The following is a 21453-nucleotide window of genomic DNA, read 5'->3' on the forward strand; positions in this document are numbered from 1 at the left end:
CAGCCGGGCACAAAACTGGGCAGTGTCTAGCATCCGGCACAGCCCTAGGACTTGCTCCTCAGACTGTAGAATTTGCTAGAGTCTTTTAGCAAACTGGATGTGTATTTATTTTTTTATTTTATTTTAAAAATATTTTTATTGATTTCAGAGAGGAAGGGAGAGGGAGAGAGAGATAGAAACATCAATGATGAGAGATAATTATTGATTGGCTGCCTTCTGCATGCCCCTTACTGGGGAATTAAGCCCGCAACCTGGGCATATGCCCTTGACTGGAATTGAACCCGGGACCCTTCAGTCTGCAGGCTGATGCTCTATCCACTGAACCAAACCAGCTAGGGTGGGACGTGTCTTCAAAGTTCTCAGGCAGTCTGCATATCAAGGAGTCCATTAATTAATTTATCACGGACAGTGACAAGTCAGTAATTTCATCAATAAAAACCTACTTCTGAATTCATTATGCTAATTAGTAACGTCACCTGTTGGGTTGATAAATATAACACAAGCATTTGTATAGCTGCTCTGATAAAATAGTAGCTGACTACCTCAGTGAGAATTTTCCATTTGAGTGACTGTCCCTGGCACTGAGGTCTAAACTGACCAGTCCAGTCATACATCACACTGCCAACACAAAAGGATTTTCAAGTGAATTACTTCATATAATGAGCATTTAGCACAGTTTTTGCCTATTAAATGCTCAGTGTCAGCTGTTATTATTATTACTACTTCTATTGAAAACATAATAGAGAAATAATGTTTCAAATCCTATATAATAAAAGCCTAATATGCAAATTGTCCCCTTGGGCAGTCGTTCAACCAGGAGTTAGACCGCTCGCTATGACATGTGCTGACCACCAGGGGGTGGCGCGGAACATGGAGGGCATCACCGATGTGGCGCTGGCAGTGGGTGGCAGTGGAGGCACTGCTGGCCCTGATGGGCCCTGATAAGAGCGGGACCATGGCAGGATGGTGGAGCAGGTGAGCGGGTGGCACCAGGCCAAGGCAAGTGCAAGTGGGGGCCCAATCGCCCCGCCGATTGCTCCGCAGATGGCGACCAGTGGCAGCAGCTGGAAGCCGGGGACCCGGCCCTGATTGATCACTCTGCAGGCGGGATGGTGGAGCGGGTGAGGGGGTGACATCAGGCCATGGCGGAGTGCCAGGCGGGGCTGCGGGGCTGCGAGCCTGGGGGTGCGAGCTGGGGCTGAGAACCTGGGGGCGCAACCTGGGGCCTGATCCCCACAGGCCACCCTGAGGGACCCATGCATGAATTCGTGCACGGGGCCTCTAGTAAATCAATAAAAGGCTTAGAAACTGTTACAGAAGCTGAACTAATAAAATCTAAATATAGGTGATCTTACATCATGTGGATCAGAAAATAGCACCAAATGACAGATCCTCCCCCTGCCCGACTCTTAAGCATGGTAGTAAAATCTACTGGGCCTCCACTCCAGGGGCATCTGTAAGGGTCTGTCGAATGGCAGGGGTCCCCGAACTGCCCTTCCTTACAGAATTGTAACTCCAGGGGCGAACTGCAGGGCAGAAACATTTACGGCTCTGCCCCAAAGACAAGCTTGTATCTTCTGTCTTTACTCTGACTTCTGTTTCCACGTTAGTAGTCTATTGTCGAACAACACTGTGGCTTCTCAGCTTGCAGGAATGGAGGACAGGCAGCCATGGCCTCACAAAAGTTGGGGGTGGGCGGTGGGGGAGGCTGGCTCATCAAGACTCACTTTAAATAGGGCACAACCTTTTGTTAAGAAAGAATAAAAGGAATGAGTGCCAGTTTGTGACTGGGCCACATGGAAATATGTTTATGGGAACAATGATAGAGATTAAGTACTTAAAAACCATCTTATAACCAGCAATGTAATCAGTAAAACCATCTTATAACCAGCAATGCAATTGGAGGTAATTTTCTTTTTTAAACAACTGATAACGCCATCCAAGCCCAAGCTGAGCTCACAGTTACAATAGCTGGGGTAACACAGCACTCTTTGGCCTTCTAAGCCCTTTTGTACCCTATTATCCAATCGGTACGGGAAGTCCGGAAGCCCAGACTCCAGTCTCTACAAGATCTGGGATAAGTTCTTAAGTTTCTTTCTATGCTTTCATTTCTGTGTATGCAAAACAGGACAATAATTGCTGACTTGCTAATATTCTGCCTTGTTCAGGTACCATGACATGATGAGTTAAGTGCTTTTAAAAAGTGCTTCCCAATTGTAGGAAGGGTAGTTTTATTAAGATAATAATCTTCATGTGCCAAGTGGAATCACAGATAAGCTTTAAGGGAAAAAAGAAAGGCAAATTTTCGTATTTCAATTCCATTTCCTCTTGTGAAAACAACCTAGATGCTATTAAATGATCCTCTCAGCCCAAGTTGCAGGGAATCGTTTAACCTTCTTGAAAAGCTTCCAAGTAAAACTGAAAACAAGAATCATTTCAGCCCGGCCGGTGTGGCTCAGTGTTTGCGCATTGACCTGTGAACCAGGAGGTCACGCTTCTATTCCCAGACAGGGCACATGCCTGGGTTGCTGGCTCGATCCCCATCTTATAACCAGTAGGGGGCATGCAGAATGCAGCTGATCAATAATTCTCTCTCATCAATGATGTCTCTATTTCTCCCTCTCTCTTCCTCTCTGAAATTAATAAAAATATATTTTTTAAAAAGAATTGTCTCAAATTTTGTTGCTCCTCTGAACAACTTTGCAGAGTATTATGGTATTTTCTCAACTTTAGGAAGAAGCGGCAGCTGGATTTCCTTTCCTGTAATACTGTAACATCATTCACAGAACCCTTCCTCTTAAGTATTTGTTTCCTTTCACATCAAGCAGGGGGACTGCTGTCCTACAGAACGGAGACATCCACTGCTGAGCGCAGACGCAGGCATATGAAGCTGGCAGGAACCTCAAGCTCATGGCCACCTGCTCATTTCACAGCCGAGGAAACCGAGGCCCACAGCAGTTCAGGGATGTGGTCCAGCTGCTGGTGAGAGAACCGGAACTTAGATCCTGACTAGACTCAGGTCTGTGGTTCTTTCTACTCTTTCCAGAAGCCGATGTCTACAGAAAAGCTATATTCTTTTTGCTTAGTGCATAGTTTCTGGTCACAGCTCAGCTACAGACTCATGATGGAGTATAAATGTCGGGAGGAAGAGCTGCTTGATTCGCCTTTGTACAGAGAGTCTACAGATGGCAAGACACATACTGGACTTGCAATAAGTGTTGATCATGACACTCTACTTAACATTTACATAGCATTCTTGCCACTGAGACATGCTTTTGCAAATAAGAAACAAGCAGGAACCTCACACCGGACTGCTGATTGTCAGTTGACATGTTCTCAGAGTATATGCATTCATTTTGCCGTTTAAAAACATTAAAAATAAATAAAAACATACACTTCACTGAAGGCTCTCAAACACCCTGAAACATTCTCTTTCCAGGTATGGTGAGGAAGTTTCCTACGTCTGTTAGAACTCTAGATAACAAAAGTGACTTGAATACTCAAGAGAAAAGACAAATAAAACACTAATTTCACAGGGCACCTGGCATCGAATTTCTTTCTTGATGCGGTCTATTGACCCACTGTGCGCGCACTAATAGGGCACTAGCTGCTCTCGGTCTCTGCTGTGTAAAACAGCTCTGGTTACGGTACGAACATCGGCCTCAAGCTGGAGAGGCTCTGGGAGAGTCCATGGCCTTTAGGGCAGCCCACAGCAAGGGATGCTCCTGACAAAATGTAAGATTATCTGCAGCCCTGAGCTGAAACCATGGGAGCACACGGACAAGCCGGTGGTATTGTTTCCGACGGAGCCCCTGATAGTCTGCGCTTCCTCCGGAGCCTCCTCTTGCTTCCTCAACAAACTCCGGGGAATGGCATCATGTCAGGCTTTCCAGATGGATTACGTGAAGCCATAGCTCAATGTCATTTTCAATAGGAAGCCTCATAATTAAAGGTCAAATAGTCACTTCATCTGCAATCAATCAATAGAAAAAGTACTAATACGAAGAACTAATCAATCACTGGCAAATGCACTAATAAAAGCAATGAATCAAATTCAGCATGTGTGTAGGTGCAAGCACATGCAGGAGATGGAGACAGGGCAAGAGCAAGAACAATAAAATAAATCGAGAGTGTACATACAAGACAGCATTCAGAAGGCTTCTCACGCAAGTTTTCACCTTTGGTTCTATAGTTACATGGGTACCACTTGGACTGCAATGATTTATTCTTAAATACGAATACTGCATGTAATAATGAATAGTATTCGTAAGTATTCTATTTGAGGTGCTGAGTGTGTGTGCGGGGGTGTGTATGTATAAAACTACTTGGAGAATACTATGACGGTGACTGCCAAAGGTATAGATATATTTTCTAAATACCAAGTAGATATAATCTGTTGTATTTCAGCTGTGTGTGTGAGGTGAAGGTATAGCTCCAAGTGAAATTATCTGAAGTTTCCTCCTTTGTTCTGAAATATGAATTGCTCGCACTTAGTGTGATGTTCTTTCATGTCCATGCAGATAGAAGTTGCATTAGGCCACTGTTGTGACACATCCTCTGTCCTCTGTACCAGTGATGTCGGGTACCAGGAGAGGGGAACATGTACTCGATCTTGTGAAAACAGACACAGTAAATTTATAGGGTATAGCAAGGCCATTCTAGCAATAGGATCCAAACGCCCCTTTGCTATATGGGAAAATAAGGGGGCACCTGAGACAAGGGAAGCAGCAGAGGCCATTTTTATAAATGCTAGCCAGGTGTGATCAAGGCACGATAAAATAGCCGAGTTGGAACTAAAGTCTCTAATGTTAGAGCTAAGGAAACAGGCCTGGGAGGTACCAGAGGAAGAGTCAGGATGAGTATTTAGGTTTTATAGTTCTAAGAGAGATTGAGTTTGTCATGTTACAGAAGTAACTAAGGATTTACATTCCATGGTTACCTAGGTAACTACACTAGTATTGTATTGGAGAATCTAAGTACCTGTTTCAGGAGAGGACACAACAAAAGCAAACAAGTCCAAGTTCCCCCAACCCTTTTCAACAAACAGCTACATCTGATTGGTGTGCAGAGCACCTACCTGTTTGTCTGAAAATTAGCTTTCAGAAAGCATCAAGAACAGAGAGTATGGCTGTGGGATTATGGAAAGGAGAGACAGAAAGCAAGAGTGAACAGGAGTTTTGCTTATAGAGAAGAAGAGGATGCTGACTGTGTGCTTTGAGGGGTAGAGTTCATCATTCAACACAGCCAACTCCAGAACAAAGATCATGGAGAAACCAAAAATTGTCCCGTTGGGAGGGGCGGGCCTGCAGAAATGCCGTGGCTCAGCATCTGCTCGAAGGACACAGGCTCAGGAGACCCCAAGTTGGGACATCTGAGACATTTGCGGCACCCACCTGTGGACTCCCCACCTTTATAACAACCCCTTACTTTTTAGGAGACCGGGAAATCCAGACATCACATCACAATAACCACAAGGGGAGAAAAGTGTCAGATGATTTCGTTGAGGTCAACGATTAAACCACACCTGTTACATGAGAATTTACAAGACAGACTGGGAATGGTGACACAGTCATAACTAATACAGTTAAAAGTAACTAGTAACTAGTAATACAGTTAAGAGTACCTGCTAGGTGCCAGAAAGCACACTAGCTCTTCCAGGCTAGCTCATTTAACCCATAGCAATTTACATATGTTCTGGCATGAACTGACTACCGGTTACATATAAGCACTGTGCTAGCTATTTAACATATTTAATTTTGACCTTTACAATTGCCTTACAAAGTATTATACCACCACATTTTACAGATGAGAAAGCTGAGATTCAGGAGGTTAAGTGATTTGTCCAGGGTCACAAAATCAGGACTGGATTGTGGCTTTCAAAGGTCTTTCAACTTCAGTTTGATCTTGATTATAAAGAAAACCTATCAAACATGCTACAATGTATGAACAGTATATTTAAAATTAACTGAAGCCCTAGATAGCAACTGCTCCTCAAAGAGTTTGTCCAATTTCTAAATCACTTTCCAAACTTGGTGAGAGTGTCAGACAAATATGAGGGGGTGGGGGGCGGTTAGCAAAAACATGATGAAATGTCTTTGTTTTCTAGGTTCAGACTGAACTTGAACATGAGCAGACTCACAGCCACGTCATGATTCTTCCTTCTCTTCAATGAGTCACGAGCCAAAGGAAAGGGAGTTTTCCTATGAGTTTTTGCCACAATGTGCCTATTAGCCCAAAGAGTTTATGAGTGATGTATATTTCAATGAAGTTTCTGATTACTTAATGACTTTTAATGACTAGAAACATGGATTCTGGATACCTAAACACGTTATTGGGATAATGCCACTAAACTGGATAAAGCTAAGTAGAAAACAGCATTTTTCCTTCTTGATCTATTTTTGTCCATTAAATAAATACTTATTTCACTTTAGATGCTAATCAGATTGAGTTAATAATAATGATAATGTGTTTCTTAATCGACGCAACATAACATTCTGAAATGAACTTCAAATCAATGTCAATATCCAATTAGAGAAATAATGTTATTTCCACCTTGCCCTAAGCTTCCAGAAAATAAGTTAATATTTTCCAGGGGCAACTCTAGAGCCTTCCAAAGCTGAGTTTTTGCCCATTGTGCACCCCCATCCCCAGCTTTTAACATTAACATTCCACACTGAAAATCTTTTATCAGAATCAAAAACCTTACAAATTAAGCTAGATCCTACATTTTTAAACTTAGGCCCTCCAAAATTGGTTCAATCATATAATGGTATTTCAAAGCAACGTCCCATTCTCATTTTGCTATTGTCCTTTAACTGAGTGGACGATACTCCATTCCATTTCATTTGAAGCACTGCTTGAATCTCACACTCATAATATGTAACTATCTGAGGGTTACGCTAGTTTGTGAGTCTGTGAGAATCACTTACCCAAAGTGAGGGACTTGTGTGTAGAACAGAAAATGATAGCCACAGTGTCTGCTGGTGTGAAACCCGAATAATTCCTAGGGGCAAGAGAAAAAAGTGCTTTACGAATACTTTCATTAAAAGCCTATTTAAAATGTCCTAAATCAAACGTAGTACCCACCTTCGTGTTATATCCCTTTAACCAATCCTGGAGACAAAAGCAATTCTATGCCCAAATGTCTGAATATCTTTACAGAGAATCATTTCCGAGTCACTTATCCTTGGAAGGGAGACGGTTTTAAAACGGTGTGGTGGAGGTCTCCTAAGATCACATATGTAATCAGCTGGTGGCGCAGGACTCCAGGAAAGTCGTGCTGGGAGGCACTGCTGGCTAAGTGCCTAGGCTATCACCCGATAGCAACCTGCTGGCTTGACAAAGTCATTGTCTGCAAAACTGCTCACTCAATGAACAACATGTCCTTTGAGAAACGCGTGGTATGAACAAAGATTCAACATCACAGGTTTTAGTAAAACATTATCATTTTTTAGGAGTTCCCATATATCAAGCCTCCTCTCAGGCGTCTGCATGTAAACATATCAATCCATCCCTGCTCACAGCTGAGAAAACCGAGGCAGAGAAGGTGCATGGGACCCAGCGCCCCACAGCCAGGGCGTGACAGAGCCAGGATTTAAGTTAAGTCTGGCTCCTGTGCCTACTCTCTTAACTGCTATGTTCTATTATTGCCATATAGTATGTTAAGCATGAAAAACCCTCACTTAGCCAAAAGCCATTCATTAAATGGTATGGGGGTCAGTACCGGTGAATACCATATTCAGATTTCCTGTTTCAGATTATAAAAATTTAGAGACCAGGACAAAGGCTAGAAATGTCATTATCATCATTGTGTCCTTGACGTGTTAGAGATGATTCCTTCCTGAAGAATGAGGGTGTGAAGCCACAGTGAGTCTGTTCATCCCCTGCCCTGGACCCAGACAAGAGTCAGCAAATGGAAAGACGCGTTAGACCCAGTGGCATGCATACAGCTGCAGATGGATAGCACTCTATCCGGTTTTTAAGGGCTCCACAAAAAGAGAGCCCACCATTTCCTTTAGTAACCTCAGCCTCATACATGACTTCCATTGGGAGAGCAATCTTCCCTAAACAGGTGCCCACATCCTGTTTTCTCTGTGACATACTCACTGGAGGGAGAAGGGCCGTCTCCTGTGCATCATCCCTGTCCCCTGTTACTAGGTTGACAGCATTTAACTACCCTTTGGTCTTCTCACCTCTGAAACGTCCCATGTGCTCATGCTTCCTAACGGTCTTACCTGCAGCTCTTTTTCTAATAACAACTTTCCAAACTGCATTTTTGGTGTCCCCCCTCAGCTGAAAATCCTCCGTGGATTTATGTCACTTGAGTATAATAAGATTGCCTTGCCATTCCCACATTTCATTCTCATATTTATATTGTGATACCATTCTTATTATTTATTTTTTTAAATTAAATGTTTTGTGTTAATCCTCACCGGAGGATATTTTTCCATTGATTTTTAAGAGAGAGTGTAAAGGAGGGGGAGAGACAGAGGGAAACATTGATGTGAGAGAGACACATGGATTGGTTGCCTCCTGCATGCATGGCTCCCCTCCCTACCCAACCAGAGCCAGGGATTGAGCCTGCATCTGAGGTACATGCCCTTGACCAGAACTGAACCCAAGACCCTTGACTGACACTCTATCCACTAAGCCAAAATGGCTAGGGCCCGCTCTTATTCTGTAAACATTGTACTACGTGGCTGACATAGTCCTTGATCCCCTCACTCATCATGGAGGCCGAATGTGAAAGGAAGACAGGTATGTACTCCATAAAAGAGAAAGAACGAGAGTGGGGGGGGGGGCAGGATTCTCTCAAGCTGGGCAAGGAAATGGGTGGTGATGGAGCAGGAAGAACCTTCCTGAAGGAAACAGCTAGTGGGCTGGCCTTTAAAAGAACAAGCAGAGACATGTGCAGGCTCTCCAGGCTGACTGCGTGCAGGGACACTGGCTTGTGACAAGGAGTGTGGCCTTGATAAGTGGGGCCAGGAGGAGGAAGAGGAGTAATCACACAGCACGGTGTGAGACCAAAGATGACGCAAGGACGCAGGAAGAACCACAGCGGGGGTAGGAGGTGGTGGGACGAGACATGAAGACAGAATTAAAAGAACTTGTCAAGTGTTGGCCTCTATGAAATAAATGTTGCCTCCCAAGAGCTTAAGAGCACAGGCTTTTGGGGCAAATGCACCAGAAGTTAAACTCAAACCATCCTCTGCTTGGACATAAAACGGGGATGATAGGGTCTGCCTCTGAGGGCCACTGTCAGGATAAACGCCCATGTTTGTTTAGAATCTGGCATGCTGCAAATGTTTAGTACTTGCTAGTTATTTTACTGTTATTGTTGCTTTGTCAAAGGAGGAAGGATCGAAGAAATGAGAAGCTTTGAGCATGCAGGACTGAGAAAGGCATCAAGGCATTATGGGAAGTGGGGAATGGGTGGGCCCAGCGCTATCTGGGAGGAGCCTAGGAGCTGATGTCCAGGTGCACTGACTTGAAGTGGTGAGAGGGAAGAGTGTGTTCAGGAAATTAGGTGAAGAGAAGAAGAGGGTCATGGGAATGTGATTACCTAGAGAGGGAAGATGCAGCAGGAGAAACAACGGGTGAGGCCAGGTCCTCAGAGAGGCCCCAGAGGACGAGACAGGGGTTTTAGCCTCCAAGGGGCTGTTTCCTCTGGTCTGAGCTGGGAACAGAGAAGACAAAGTGAGTAAAAACTACAGAAAATTTCCAGATGGAGAATGGGAAAATGGAGGCAATTTATATCAGAGATTTTACTTTCTTTGTAAAGGGTGAGGCACTTCACTCATCCATAGAGAATTGGAGGTAACACGGAGGCCCAGGAACCTAAGAAATTAGAAAAGCTTGAAGTAGGCAGATTGGGGATAGAATGTACAGTCAACTGTATGGGAATGAATGCCACCTTGATTGCAGACCATGCAGCGTAACCAGCGGGGCGAGTGTGGACTGCCCCAGCAATGCCTGGGGCTGCAACCCTACGGAGACCTTTCCTTCTAGTTCTTTGCTCCCTTGTTTATATCCAGTGGCTGCTGCATCTGGATTCGCGCAGTTGGGTTTTCTTCCCAGAGTCTGACAATACCCTCTCCTTTGGGGAACTTTGCTCTGCTTCGTATTTGTTCCTTTCCAGATTAGAGCACATTCCCAATGTGTCTAGATCTCTATGGCCAAGAAGGCGCTGACTTAAGCTGGCGTGGCTGCCACTGGCCAGAGCAGCATGTACAGTGGCTAAGGAGGATGTCTGCCGGGACGTGCTAACGCCTCTGCTCCAGGAAGCAGGCGCAGCCGGGCCCACACTGGGCAGTGACAGGACTGATCTCAGGCGAAACTGGCCTGTGGCTCTGTTGACAGGACCTGCAGTCAGGAGGGAGGATCAGTAAATACAAGTGGAATGTTTAAGGTTAGAAACAGTATTCCCCTTAAACAGGGCTGGCCTATACCTATTTAGAAAGTAACAGACCACTTCACATCTCGGACCTTGGGGAAAACCAACAGAGCGGCCGCTCACCTAGCCCTCCACTCACAATGTTGTTGATGCTGATGAGTAACCACAGCAGGGAACGCTGATTGTTTTCTAAGCACTTCGCTGCCTGGACTTCTCCTTCTCTGAACAGTCTCCTAAGTAGCTAGTATTATTACCTTGCTTTTTCCACAAAGGGAACTCGAAGCACAACTGCAAGTCACACAACTAGAAAGTAGGCTGCCCCACGTCTTGGAGATAAGTTTACCTCTGAGAAGAAAAATTATTAAAAAAAAAATCACCAAAGAAAAACCAACCAAACAAAAACCCACCACTAAATGTAGTGGGTGAGAGCTGCTAGCTTGTTAAGTGACCTTCCCTCAGCCATACTGTGCTCTGCACTTACACGGTAATGACTCTACTGTCAGCGATTAGCATCTCTAGTGTGTCTGCTCACACTTTTGTTTATTACATTACTATTTATTTTCTGATTCGACCTTATGTCTTTTTAATATTTTCTTTTTATCCTGTTTTTATAATTCTTTTGATCCCTCTGGCCTCCCTTGAGATGTTCATTTCCTTTCCTTCCCAGCCGGTTTCTTTATTCGCTCTTACAGAGCTTTCCATCCACGTTTCCCACATAGCATTTCGTTTGCCTCCCTCTGTAGTACCCACAAAGGAAAACATGCCAGAGGTTTTACAGAGAGAATCACAGAATGTGGAGCAGAAAAGCTCCTCAGAGAGTCCCGTGTGAGTGCTGTTAGAGGGAACATCCACGTGAAATGCTTTCCTTTGTTGACCTCTGGACCTGTGTTTTGTTTTCACTCATTTTAGGAGGTGACCTCCTCTGTCATTAGCTGAGCAGCATAAAGAGTTACCCAGAGCTCTGTGGCTCTGCTGCCTCATCTCTGAAATGGTAAGAGACTTATCATTAACCACAAGGTTGTCTTCCTTCTCTCCCTCCCGCCCTCCCTTCCTCCCAGGGCTATATAGAGAGGCCCCTTGAGACCTGGGATTGAAAATGTACTGATAAAGATTAAAAGACCTGCACAAATATTTGAATATTTGTTTTCTTCCTTTTCCCTTGTTAATGCTTTCTTTTGTCACTCTAGTGACATTCTAGGTTTCTATTCCTGTTATCTGCTTATCAAACTGTCTTTTATATATTTTAAAAGGCTCCCTCTCAATGACTGCTTTATTTTTCTAAGCCTTTTCAACAAATTTTTTTCTTAACTTCGACAGCTTTCCAAAGTTGTAGAAAGCGTAGGTCACCATGGATGGCTGAGTCTTGGTTTGATGAATAAATTCTCATTTCCTAGCAACAGTGACAGAGAAACATCCAAAAGAATGTATTACAAAACCAGAAATGCTAATTCCCTCTCTTCCATAATTAGTTCTTGAAATAATATGTTATTTTGATATAATAAATATTCTGCAGTAGCTAACATTTACTGAATACTTACTATATGCTAGGTGTTATGCTGAGGGCTTTGTGTGCACATTATTCAATTCTCCAAATGCCCTGATGACATAGTACTACTACTGTCTCCATTTTACAACTGGGGAAATTGACAAAAGTTACAGTTATTACACAGGATTGACACTCAGGTCTGTTTGGCTCTAGAGTTGGAATTTATAACTTGAACACTATTCTATAGACAGAGAGATGAGAATACACTCATATCTCTCAAGTGTATTTTAAATACTCAGAGCAGAGGAGGCTCACATGCCATGTCCATCAGGCTAAGCAGTATTAACCAGGGAAGCAGAGTGTTGCAGGGAAGTTGGATTTCCTAGGTGGGTCTCTCCAGGTTTAAGCTAAACTTCCATCCTCGGAGGTCAGTGACATGCTGTACAAAAAGACTGCTTTCCATGCTGAGACTTTTGTGTCTGGATAATTGGACTGGTTTGAGATGTACTGAATTGGTAAGAAAAAAAACCCCACAGGCCACTTTCACCAATTTTAAGTAGAAAGGAACAAAAAGTGGGAAAAGAAAATTAAATTCAACAGCATATAAACCAATGGGTATTAGTTCCAATTTTTGGTGTCTTTGATTAATTTGTGTGTGTTTCTGTGTAAACCTGAAGAATTCAGTTAAACATTCTCTAAGAATTCCCTAACCAAAACAAGTGTTATGAATTTTTAAAGAACTTGAAGTAGTTTATTTAGTGCAGTAGAAAAAGCATGGGCCAGTGCTTTTGGAAATGTCAATGGCAGTGGATTTCAATGCTAGGTGTGCCATCTGTCATCTGATTTTGGGTAAGTTACTAAACTAGACTGCTCCAAGAGTGGGCTCTCATCTGCAAAACAGCAACAAAAATGCCCAGGAACATAGTCTTTGCTGTCAGACTTATGGGAAATAACTCATGCACAATCCCTAGCACAGTGCCTGGCCCTGAACAGGGTTCACTAAATGTTGATAATTTTCATTCCTCCAATAAAATCTCCAGGCATTATAAGTCTCTCAGCATGAAAAAAAAAAAAAAAAGTGAAAACCATCTACTAAATCTTATCCAATTGCAAATCCCCAAATGTTAATGGAATATTTGGGGCTACACACCCATTACCCAGGAGCACAATTACAGTCACTCCATAGTCTTGTTTATCAAAGAATGTGATGCCTGACACCAGGCCAAGCACATTCAAAACCCAACAGAACTTCAGTGAAGGCACAGGCCTTATGAAAGTCCAGTCTGCTTCAGGCTGAAAATCCTCAGTTTTCATTCAACTATTTGTGATGTCACCAGACCTCCTTCAGCAGCCCCAGTAGTGGCTATTCTGTTTTTCAAGAATTGGTCAGTCCTTCACTCACAGGCATGGCATCCTACCTAGTCTGATAGGACAGGATGAGTGGCCCGATGATCACTCTGCCACAAGGACCAGCAAAATAACCAGTGAGGGCACATGCCTTTTCTGAGGTGCCCTAACAAGCCATTTACAAAAAACAAAACAATAACAACAAAAAACCACCTTTAAAATAGCTCCTACTCTCAGACTTACCTAAATGAGTCACGTTTTCTTGGTAACTCATTGGCTCTAGGCTTTATTCTTACTCATAAATCACAACACAGGCTTGGTAAAAATGCTTCAGATTATACCAATCAGGAAATCTGTATTGACTGTTTACAATCAGCTCCTGCTATACTGCGTGCCATGGGCCAGCTGCCTAACTCGAGGCCTGAGCCCTCTGCTGCCCCGACACTAGCAGGCCTCACGAACAGCCCGGCCCCCTCTCTTGTGGCAACTCACTGCATCACCTGGCATTCAAGGGGCTTGCAATCTGTCCCAAGCTTACCTTTCCAAATAGTATTATTTTTAAACTCCCTCTACTCTTATTGTCCCAGCGTGTTTTGGTGTGTGTGTGTCCCCCCACATCTGCATTGTTGTTTCTTCTCCCACTAAGAAGCCCCTCTCTGCATCTCTGTTTGCTGAATAACTAGCCATTCTTCATGACCCAGGCCAAACCCCATCTCTTCCAGGAAGCCATGCTCTGTCACTGTCTTTGGTGGTGCTTTCTTCTTTGAATGGACTAAGGTTGGCTTACTGTGCCACTCAGGAAAGGTAGTTATCCACGCATATATCTAGTCTATAACTCAAGTAGGATTGGAATTATTTCTTATTTCTGGCATTCGCTATGGTAACTTTCTCATACCAAAGGCTTACATAATTTCTGATGGAAGAAGCTGCATTAGAGGTGAGCCTTTAAGACCAGGGAAGGAGACCAATTTTTATATGGGGACAGCCTTCGCAAGGGCAAGGCATGAGAACGCAGGAGGTTCTTTCAAGGGACAGCAAAGCCTGTACCTCAACCTTAAAGCTTTGGCAGCAAGATTGCCAGTGGTGGTTCATGAGACTGGCCTTGCCTTAGCCCCCCAAAGTGAGCTTCACTCTGCAGACTCTGGATAACCAATGAACTCTCGGAATATGAGCACTACTGTCAGAACTCTGAGTGATTCCAAGCAGTATGAAATGCACTGAGAAGTCAGGCCTGGAAGTGAAAATACCAGTAAGATATCCACTGAAATAGACTAGGGCAAGAAGAGGTAACAAATCCTGAATTAGGGAAGTGATGTTGGAAGCACAAAAAAATATTACTGAAGTAGGATCAAGAGATAAAAAAAATAATAATAATGATGTGAAGGATTCTAGCCTGAGTACCTCTGTGGATGGTTTTTCCATTTACAGTAAATAAACAAATGAGAAAGAGAAAGTGTTGGAGGAAAAGATGGAGCCCATTCTGAACATCTTGAGTGTGAGCTGTTATGAAGACAATAGGGTGAAGTTATCTAAATGGTAAGGGATGAGTCATGCTGGAACTCAGGACAGACATCGGAAGGGCAGGTCTGGGCTCTACATTCATCAGCTCACAGCTCACAGCTCGAGCCAGTCGAATGGAGGAGCTCCCAAGCACACGATGTGAACAGAGGGGACAAGGGCCACGGGCAGGTCCTTTCCTAAGGTCTCCCCTGGAGGACGGCAGGAGCAAGGTGGAAAGGAATGGCCAGGCGGGCAGGAGAAAAACTGCAACAGCATGGTGGCACAGAAGTCAAGTCAAGAGCATGCGTCTTCATTTAGAAAACCACAAATGACAAAAAATACCAAATCACTTACCTTGTTGAAAAGATGAAGGTTAGAAGCATAAAACCCAGCTGAATAGAAAATACTGGGGAGAAAAAAGGATTGAGTCTACATTAGCACTCTAAAAGCAGTGTCGGTAGCATATTTATTGGTGCGCTTAGTTTGATCTGAAACTAACGGGAATTCAAATAGGAAAACAAACAAGCATAAATTGCTGAACTAATACAAGCATTTAAATTAGTGGGATTCAACCTGTTCTTATTGAAGATATCCCCAGGTACAATCCATGAGGTCTACTACTCACGGCAAATCTAAAACCTTGTTTGATTTAAGATTTGGTTATTAAATCTGTTCAGTTTAGAGCCAACTGGTTTATACTATGAATATTTATAGCAAATAGCATAAGTGTAGTAGGACATAATAAATATTTTGGATTAACTCATCTTGATTTTTAATAACATAAGATTCTTCGATATTACAATTACCAAAAGTTGTCTTTGGTATTACAGGATAAATAGAACATAAGATTTCTTTTCATTTCTTTTCTTTTTTTTGGGTAACAGCCCATGTTTTAATTATTTACTACATTTTAAAATATTGTCCTGAGCTCTGCCTGTGCCTCGATAGAGGCTGAGCAGTCAAAAACAGCCAGGATTAAATGACCTTTAAATCCAGACTGGCCTCTTCTGTGGTTAAAGAGTAGGGACACCCCCTCCCTTCCTGCCATCTCTAGTATGGAGCAGAAGTCAGCAAAGTTTACTCAAAGGGCCACATAAAAAATATTTTAGGGCCCGACTAGCGTGGCTCAGTGGTTGAGCGTTGACCTATGAAACGGGAGGTCACGGTTCAGTTCCCGGTTGGGGCACATGCCCGGGTTGCAGGCTCCATCCCCAGTGTGGGGTGGCAGGAGGAAGCTGATCGATGATTCTCTCTCATCATTGATGTTTCTCTCTCTCTCCCTCTCCCTTCCTCTCTGACATCAATAAAAATCTTAAAAAATACTTTAGGCTTGAGGGCCATATGGTCTCTATGGCAACTATTCCATTCTACCTTCTAATTGAAAGCAGCCATAGATAACACATAAATGAATTTTTGAGCAGAGTAGGTAAGCATTTTATAGTCTGCTACTTCTTATAATGAAATGATATTACTTTGGGTATACTGTAATAGGAAGATGATGTAAATATTCACATTTCAACCAACTGTTATAAAATAATCCTATATAATAATAAGAGAGGAATATGCTAATTATCCGTTACACCGTGAGGCATAACGACGGACCATGTAACACCCGGATCACGGATCTGCAGGAGGGGGCAGGGCAGCAAGCTAGGAGGGGGTGGCGGGGGGAGCTACAGGAGGGCAGGGCAGCGGGCAGAGAGCTACAGGAGGGTGGCAGTGACCTACTGGTGAATGGATTCGTGCGCAGGGCTACTAGTAGTATATATTAGAAATCCTACTTTTGATTTATGATAAAGAATAAGAGTAGCTCAAGTTATAATAATATAAAATTGGCAAAAAGTGCTCAACTTAACATTTGAATTGGACAGATATTATGACCTCTGTCCATCAACCCTTGCAAATCAGATATAAAAGGACATAGGAGAATAAGTCATATATGTATTATTACTGATGTCTTTGTAAAAAACAGATACACTTGGTAAAGTCACTGAGCACATATAGTATGAAACTAAGTATTCTTTTCTAATCAAATTAACATTCAAAATGAAGGTGGGGAACATACATGCTATGCTTTGTTATTGAGGGGACAGCAAAGGTCTCCCTTCTCCCACTTACTTATGAACAGTATGACCACAAGGCTGAACTTATCCAGGTCAATGTTCGGGTTGGAGAAGGTGCCGCAGAAGGTGGTGTAGATGATCATGAGGAGCACACTGCTGCTGATAGCACCGAAAGGAGGCTTCGTTCTTTCAAGCCAGTCCTTGATGTACCTTCGGACAATCTGAAACACAGAGATCAACAGGTGGCCTCTTTTCAGAGAGACAGGGAGTGTTACTGGGCATCTCAAAGCGATTCTGACAGCAGGAAGACAGAAAGGAAAGAAAGTAATTTGGATGATGGCCACAGTGGATTTCAAAGCATCCCTGCCACCCCACTCTTCTTCTGCGGAACGTAACGTTTGTGGTGCAGCTTCCACTGGTGTCCATAATAAGAGCATGTTTTTAAGTGCATTCAAATCCATCCTTTATCACGCCAAATGCTCTTTGCTACTGTCACCGAGACATGCCCATTAAGCCTCCCCAAAGTTTATCTCCTCTGTTCATCCTAATGATGTGTGTAATTATCACAGTCCCCTTTGCCTCAACAGACAATTCTGAGTGCGACTTTGGGAATCTTAAAAATCTGACATCTTCAAGAATTTCAAGACAGCAGATAATAGAAAGTGATCCATGGAACATATTAATATTTAAAATGTTAGCAACGCACCAGAAGTTTTTAATTAAATTATAACTCATGCTTGAAAAGCAAAAGTGCATGTGTTGTGGGAGCTTAAATAATTCAAACTCTGAATATCTTGAGTTTTTGTGAAGCCAAAGACAAATGCCATTTGCATGCTTTCAGAATTCCAGAATTAACACTTAACAACGAATAAACCTGCCCTAACTTTCCTACAAAAAGGATCAGTGAAATATAAAGTTATAGAGCAATCCTCTCATATTTTAGAACCAGATATTTAAAATCAGGACAGTCTGAATATTGGTGATAACTTTCATTGGGACAGAAGCGTGAACCACTATTTAAAACCCTTTACTTTTGAAAGAAGCTGAACAAGCCCTATAATAGGGACCCCAGTTGAGACATATTACGTTTTGAGTCACTCATTATCCTGCATAATTGAACATGAGACTTCACAACAGGCTGAATTACCATGATCCATTAGCAATAATGAGGTCAGGGGACTTCTCCTGACAAGGCTGATGGGGTTCTGCCATCCTCTACTGCCACTAAAAAGGCTTAATTTGCCAGGGGGCATACCTTCACAGGTACTCAGGAACAAAACAAACCACTCTCAGAACAAACCTTTGAGCAAATGGCTGTTCAATAAACCGTGTCTGTTCTCCAGGACTCAGTGAGTGAAATCAGTCTTAGTAAATGGAGTCCTGGCAGAAAGCTGACCGTGGGCACAAGACAGAGAGAGGAAGCTCGGGTGGGGTGGGATGAAGGGGAAAGAGTGTCATGTAAGTATAAATAGGAGTCAAGTTTTTTTTAAAAAGTAGATCTTGTAATTAAATTTATAGTTGAATTTATAAAAAATTATGTTGTTTTTTTTGAGAAGTGATACCAAACCATAGTAATTTATCTGGTGTTCGTTTCTTTCTTTAACGTTACAGTGTGGTGAAGTACGGGGAAATAAGAGCGGCCTGTCACACAGTGCTAGGCACTGATGTATTAGAATGGTGTAAATTTAGGATAATAGCGTTCAAGGTACCCAGATGGCCCATGTTCATGTGTTACAGTGTGTGTATGTATGGTGGTGGTGGTGGAGGGGCGGGGCTGGCTGCTTATTCGAAGGCTACAGAGGAACTTCATTTAAAAGGTCACTTCCTAATCTATTGTGTTTGGTAGCATAAACCTGGTAGTTGCCCAAATTTAGTACAACTCAACTCATTTGGGAGGGAAAATAAATGGAAATGACATGGAGTTACTGAAACTGATGCTGTCCTCCAATCTTGTTTTAAAATAAAATGATTAAAAACACAAAGATCTCTCTGCAGTAGGTTATAGCATGTATGATTCTAATTCCAAACATGAAAGTGTCTTTCTTTCCCACCATCGCCCCTCTGACAAAATAAACAAACACATGTGAGTTAGGTGTAACCGGAAAGTCAAAGGCATTTTCAAAGTCAAGACACATTTCTAATCTAAGCAGCGATGGACGTGGTTAGCCTTAATCATCTCTTTCTTCATTACAAAGTGCTCACGGGCTCCGAGTGGGGATGCCTCCTTCAATGTGGCAAGTACAGGCCCCTGAGTCCTGCGTCCTCCTCCCTAAAATGCTTTTCTTCTGAACACGTCAGCGCTTGGACCTGGACACTTAATCTCGATAAAGAAAACAACCAGCACTTGGGGAATGGAGAGACCGACATGTGAGACAATACCCCGAGAGGAAAACAGATTGTCTTTACTGTTTTTAGTCTTGCCGTGATATTTATCTGTGTTTTCTAAGTAAACCATTTTATACCTTGCCAGGCTCTATAGAGCTTTTCCATCTTCCTCTCAAATTAAATTCACAAAGCAGCTGTGTTGGGCCTGTGTAGCCAGTAAAGTGTTAAAATGCTTCATAAGCGACTGGGTGAAGTAGAGCTGATATTGCCTTAAAGATTGATTTGGATATAAACTCCAGGAAACCTCTCCTTCTCTTAGTTCAGCCACTCTCACTTTCCATACATTCTCCATGTGTCAAGAATCCATGTCATGTTGTAATTCCCCAAACTTCTTTGCTTACAGGAATGTTTAAAACCTTACAGGAAATAAGGCTTTGCTTGAGATGGTCAGCACAACCTGATGGGTGCCTGAGAATTCCCTCTTTTGGGGAAAAACAACAGTGCAGACGAGGGGAAAGGCACTCTGGTGAGGGGGCCAGTGAGTCTTTCCTCAGAATCTGTGCTCATTCGTTTGCTCTCAGTGCTCAGAGAAACTCAGGCTTTCAAAGCCACGTCACAAATTCTCATGAACTTGCTTGCCTTTTCCTATGGAGAGAGAAGGGAAAAATCTTCCACGGCTTTTTATTTTATTGTCTCACCTTCTGTATTTGATTTTCTTTATTTTAAACTAAGCACCAGTAACGGTTAAAGAGAAACTTGAATCCCTGTATCCCTGTACTTCTAACAAGTTGAGACACATATCAATTACTGCAGGACCCGCACGACGCAAGCTGGGAGACTAACACACCTTAGGTGACAAGTGCCCATATTTGGAGATAACCAAGAAATGTAATATGTATCACTTTAGTTTCCGTTTTGTTTTTTTCCCCTGGTATTTTCTTGCCTTTTCCTCTACTGGTGTTTAGATCTATAAACTGATTTTTGAGTAGGGATATAAGGTGGGTAATTTTTCATGTTAGGTCTGAATTTTAAAATGTATTTTTTCTTCAAGGTGGCTTCAGATTGTTTCTCCAATTTTTATCCTCTATTCCATTGACTCCATCAATTTTCATAAAGTGTTTTGTTTCTTCATTAATATTCTGTTGAAATGTATAGTCGGGATATAAAATCAAATCCAATGTATATTTTGTAAAAAGTATACTTCGTAAAAAGTATAAACAACAATAATAAGTGAACACAGTAAGCACCCATCATCTACTTAACTTTTTGAATATTCTTTCCCACTATTACTTCATCGTGTTGTAATGAGAAAGGTCATACAGATATTATCCTGCTCAGTTTACTGCTGAAAACACAGGCTCACAGAGCCCAAACAACTTGCATAAAATGTTCCAAAGCTAGTTAGCTGGCTTGGCAGGAATATGACTTTTCTCTCCTGAGGGGTCCCTGGTCCATGGAGCTCACCTTCTGGTTAGAGAAGATAAATAAAAAGCAAAAACAACAAACAAACAAGAAGCAGATACTATCCTGTTAGGCAGAGGTTTACACTGGACAATAGCGAGCAAGGTGGGGGCAGGGGCGAGGATGAGGAAAGGTCTTTCCTTTCTGAAAGGGAGAGGGAGAAGGTATTACAAGCACAAGAACCGACAATGCAGTGTCTCAGGCAGGATCGAGGCTGGCCTGTTTGAGAAGCAGAAGCAAAGGCAGTGAGCCCCGAATGCAATGGGCGAGGGGGAGAGTGTATGGGGAAGTAGAAGGGGCTTGAAAATATAGGACAGGGTGGAGTAACCCTATGAAGAAGTCGAGTGAGACGTCTAGGAAGTGTTGTATGCCATTTTAAATCTGGGCTCAAGAATTTAAAACAAGGTGAGACCAACTATGTGTTTCTCTCTAGCAAAGCTGGCGACCCAGGGGAGATGCTGCTGGGGACTCCATGAAGGTAAATTCAGAGTTGTCTTCAGGCAATCTTTTTATATAGCTCACATCCTATGATGAAATATGCTATTAAATATACTTATTATAATAGAGTCTCTGCTTCCAGGAGGCTCACAGATCAAGTATAATCTCCCCTGATAAATACTATACATCAAGACCCTGGGGGAACTGGAACTGGGGAGACAGAGCAGGTGGACTGCACGTCAGAGGGCGTCTCTGTACCGAGTCTTGAGGAATGAGTAGGAGTTTGCTGGCAGGAAAGATGGGACAGTGAGGTGAAAGGCATGGGGCCGTGAAGGGCCTGGTCAGGGAGGGGGGGCTGCATATGGCAGAATAGGAGTCTAAATGAAGGGGCGGGAGGTGACTGTGGAGAGGCAGGCTGGGGCCAGAGGATGAAGGGCTGT

General features: G+C 42.9%; 1 protein-coding gene across 2 annotated transcripts in view; it reads right to left on the minus strand.

The window, feature by feature from the left end:
* The window catches only part of SLC10A7 (solute carrier family 10 member 7), a 209607-nt gene that overhangs the window by 15070 nt on the left and 173084 nt on the right, over window positions 1-21453 (minus strand). For both annotated transcript variants that reach the window (XM_080672621.1, XM_080672620.1), the window contains 3 exons: window positions 16845-17010; window positions 15081-15132; window positions 6930-7003 (listed from right to left, as the gene is read on the minus strand). In XM_080672621.1, coding sequence (XP_080528747.1) covers window positions 6930-7003; window positions 15081-15132; window positions 16845-17010 — 292 coding nt within the window. The remainder of the gene's footprint in view (window positions 1-6929; window positions 7004-15080; window positions 15133-16844; window positions 17011-21453) is intronic.

The sequence above is a fragment of the Plecotus auritus genome (assembly GCF_963455305.1).
Source record: "Plecotus auritus genome assembly, chromosome: 6".
NCBI lineage: Eukaryota > Metazoa > Chordata > Mammalia > Chiroptera > Vespertilionidae > Plecotus > Plecotus auritus.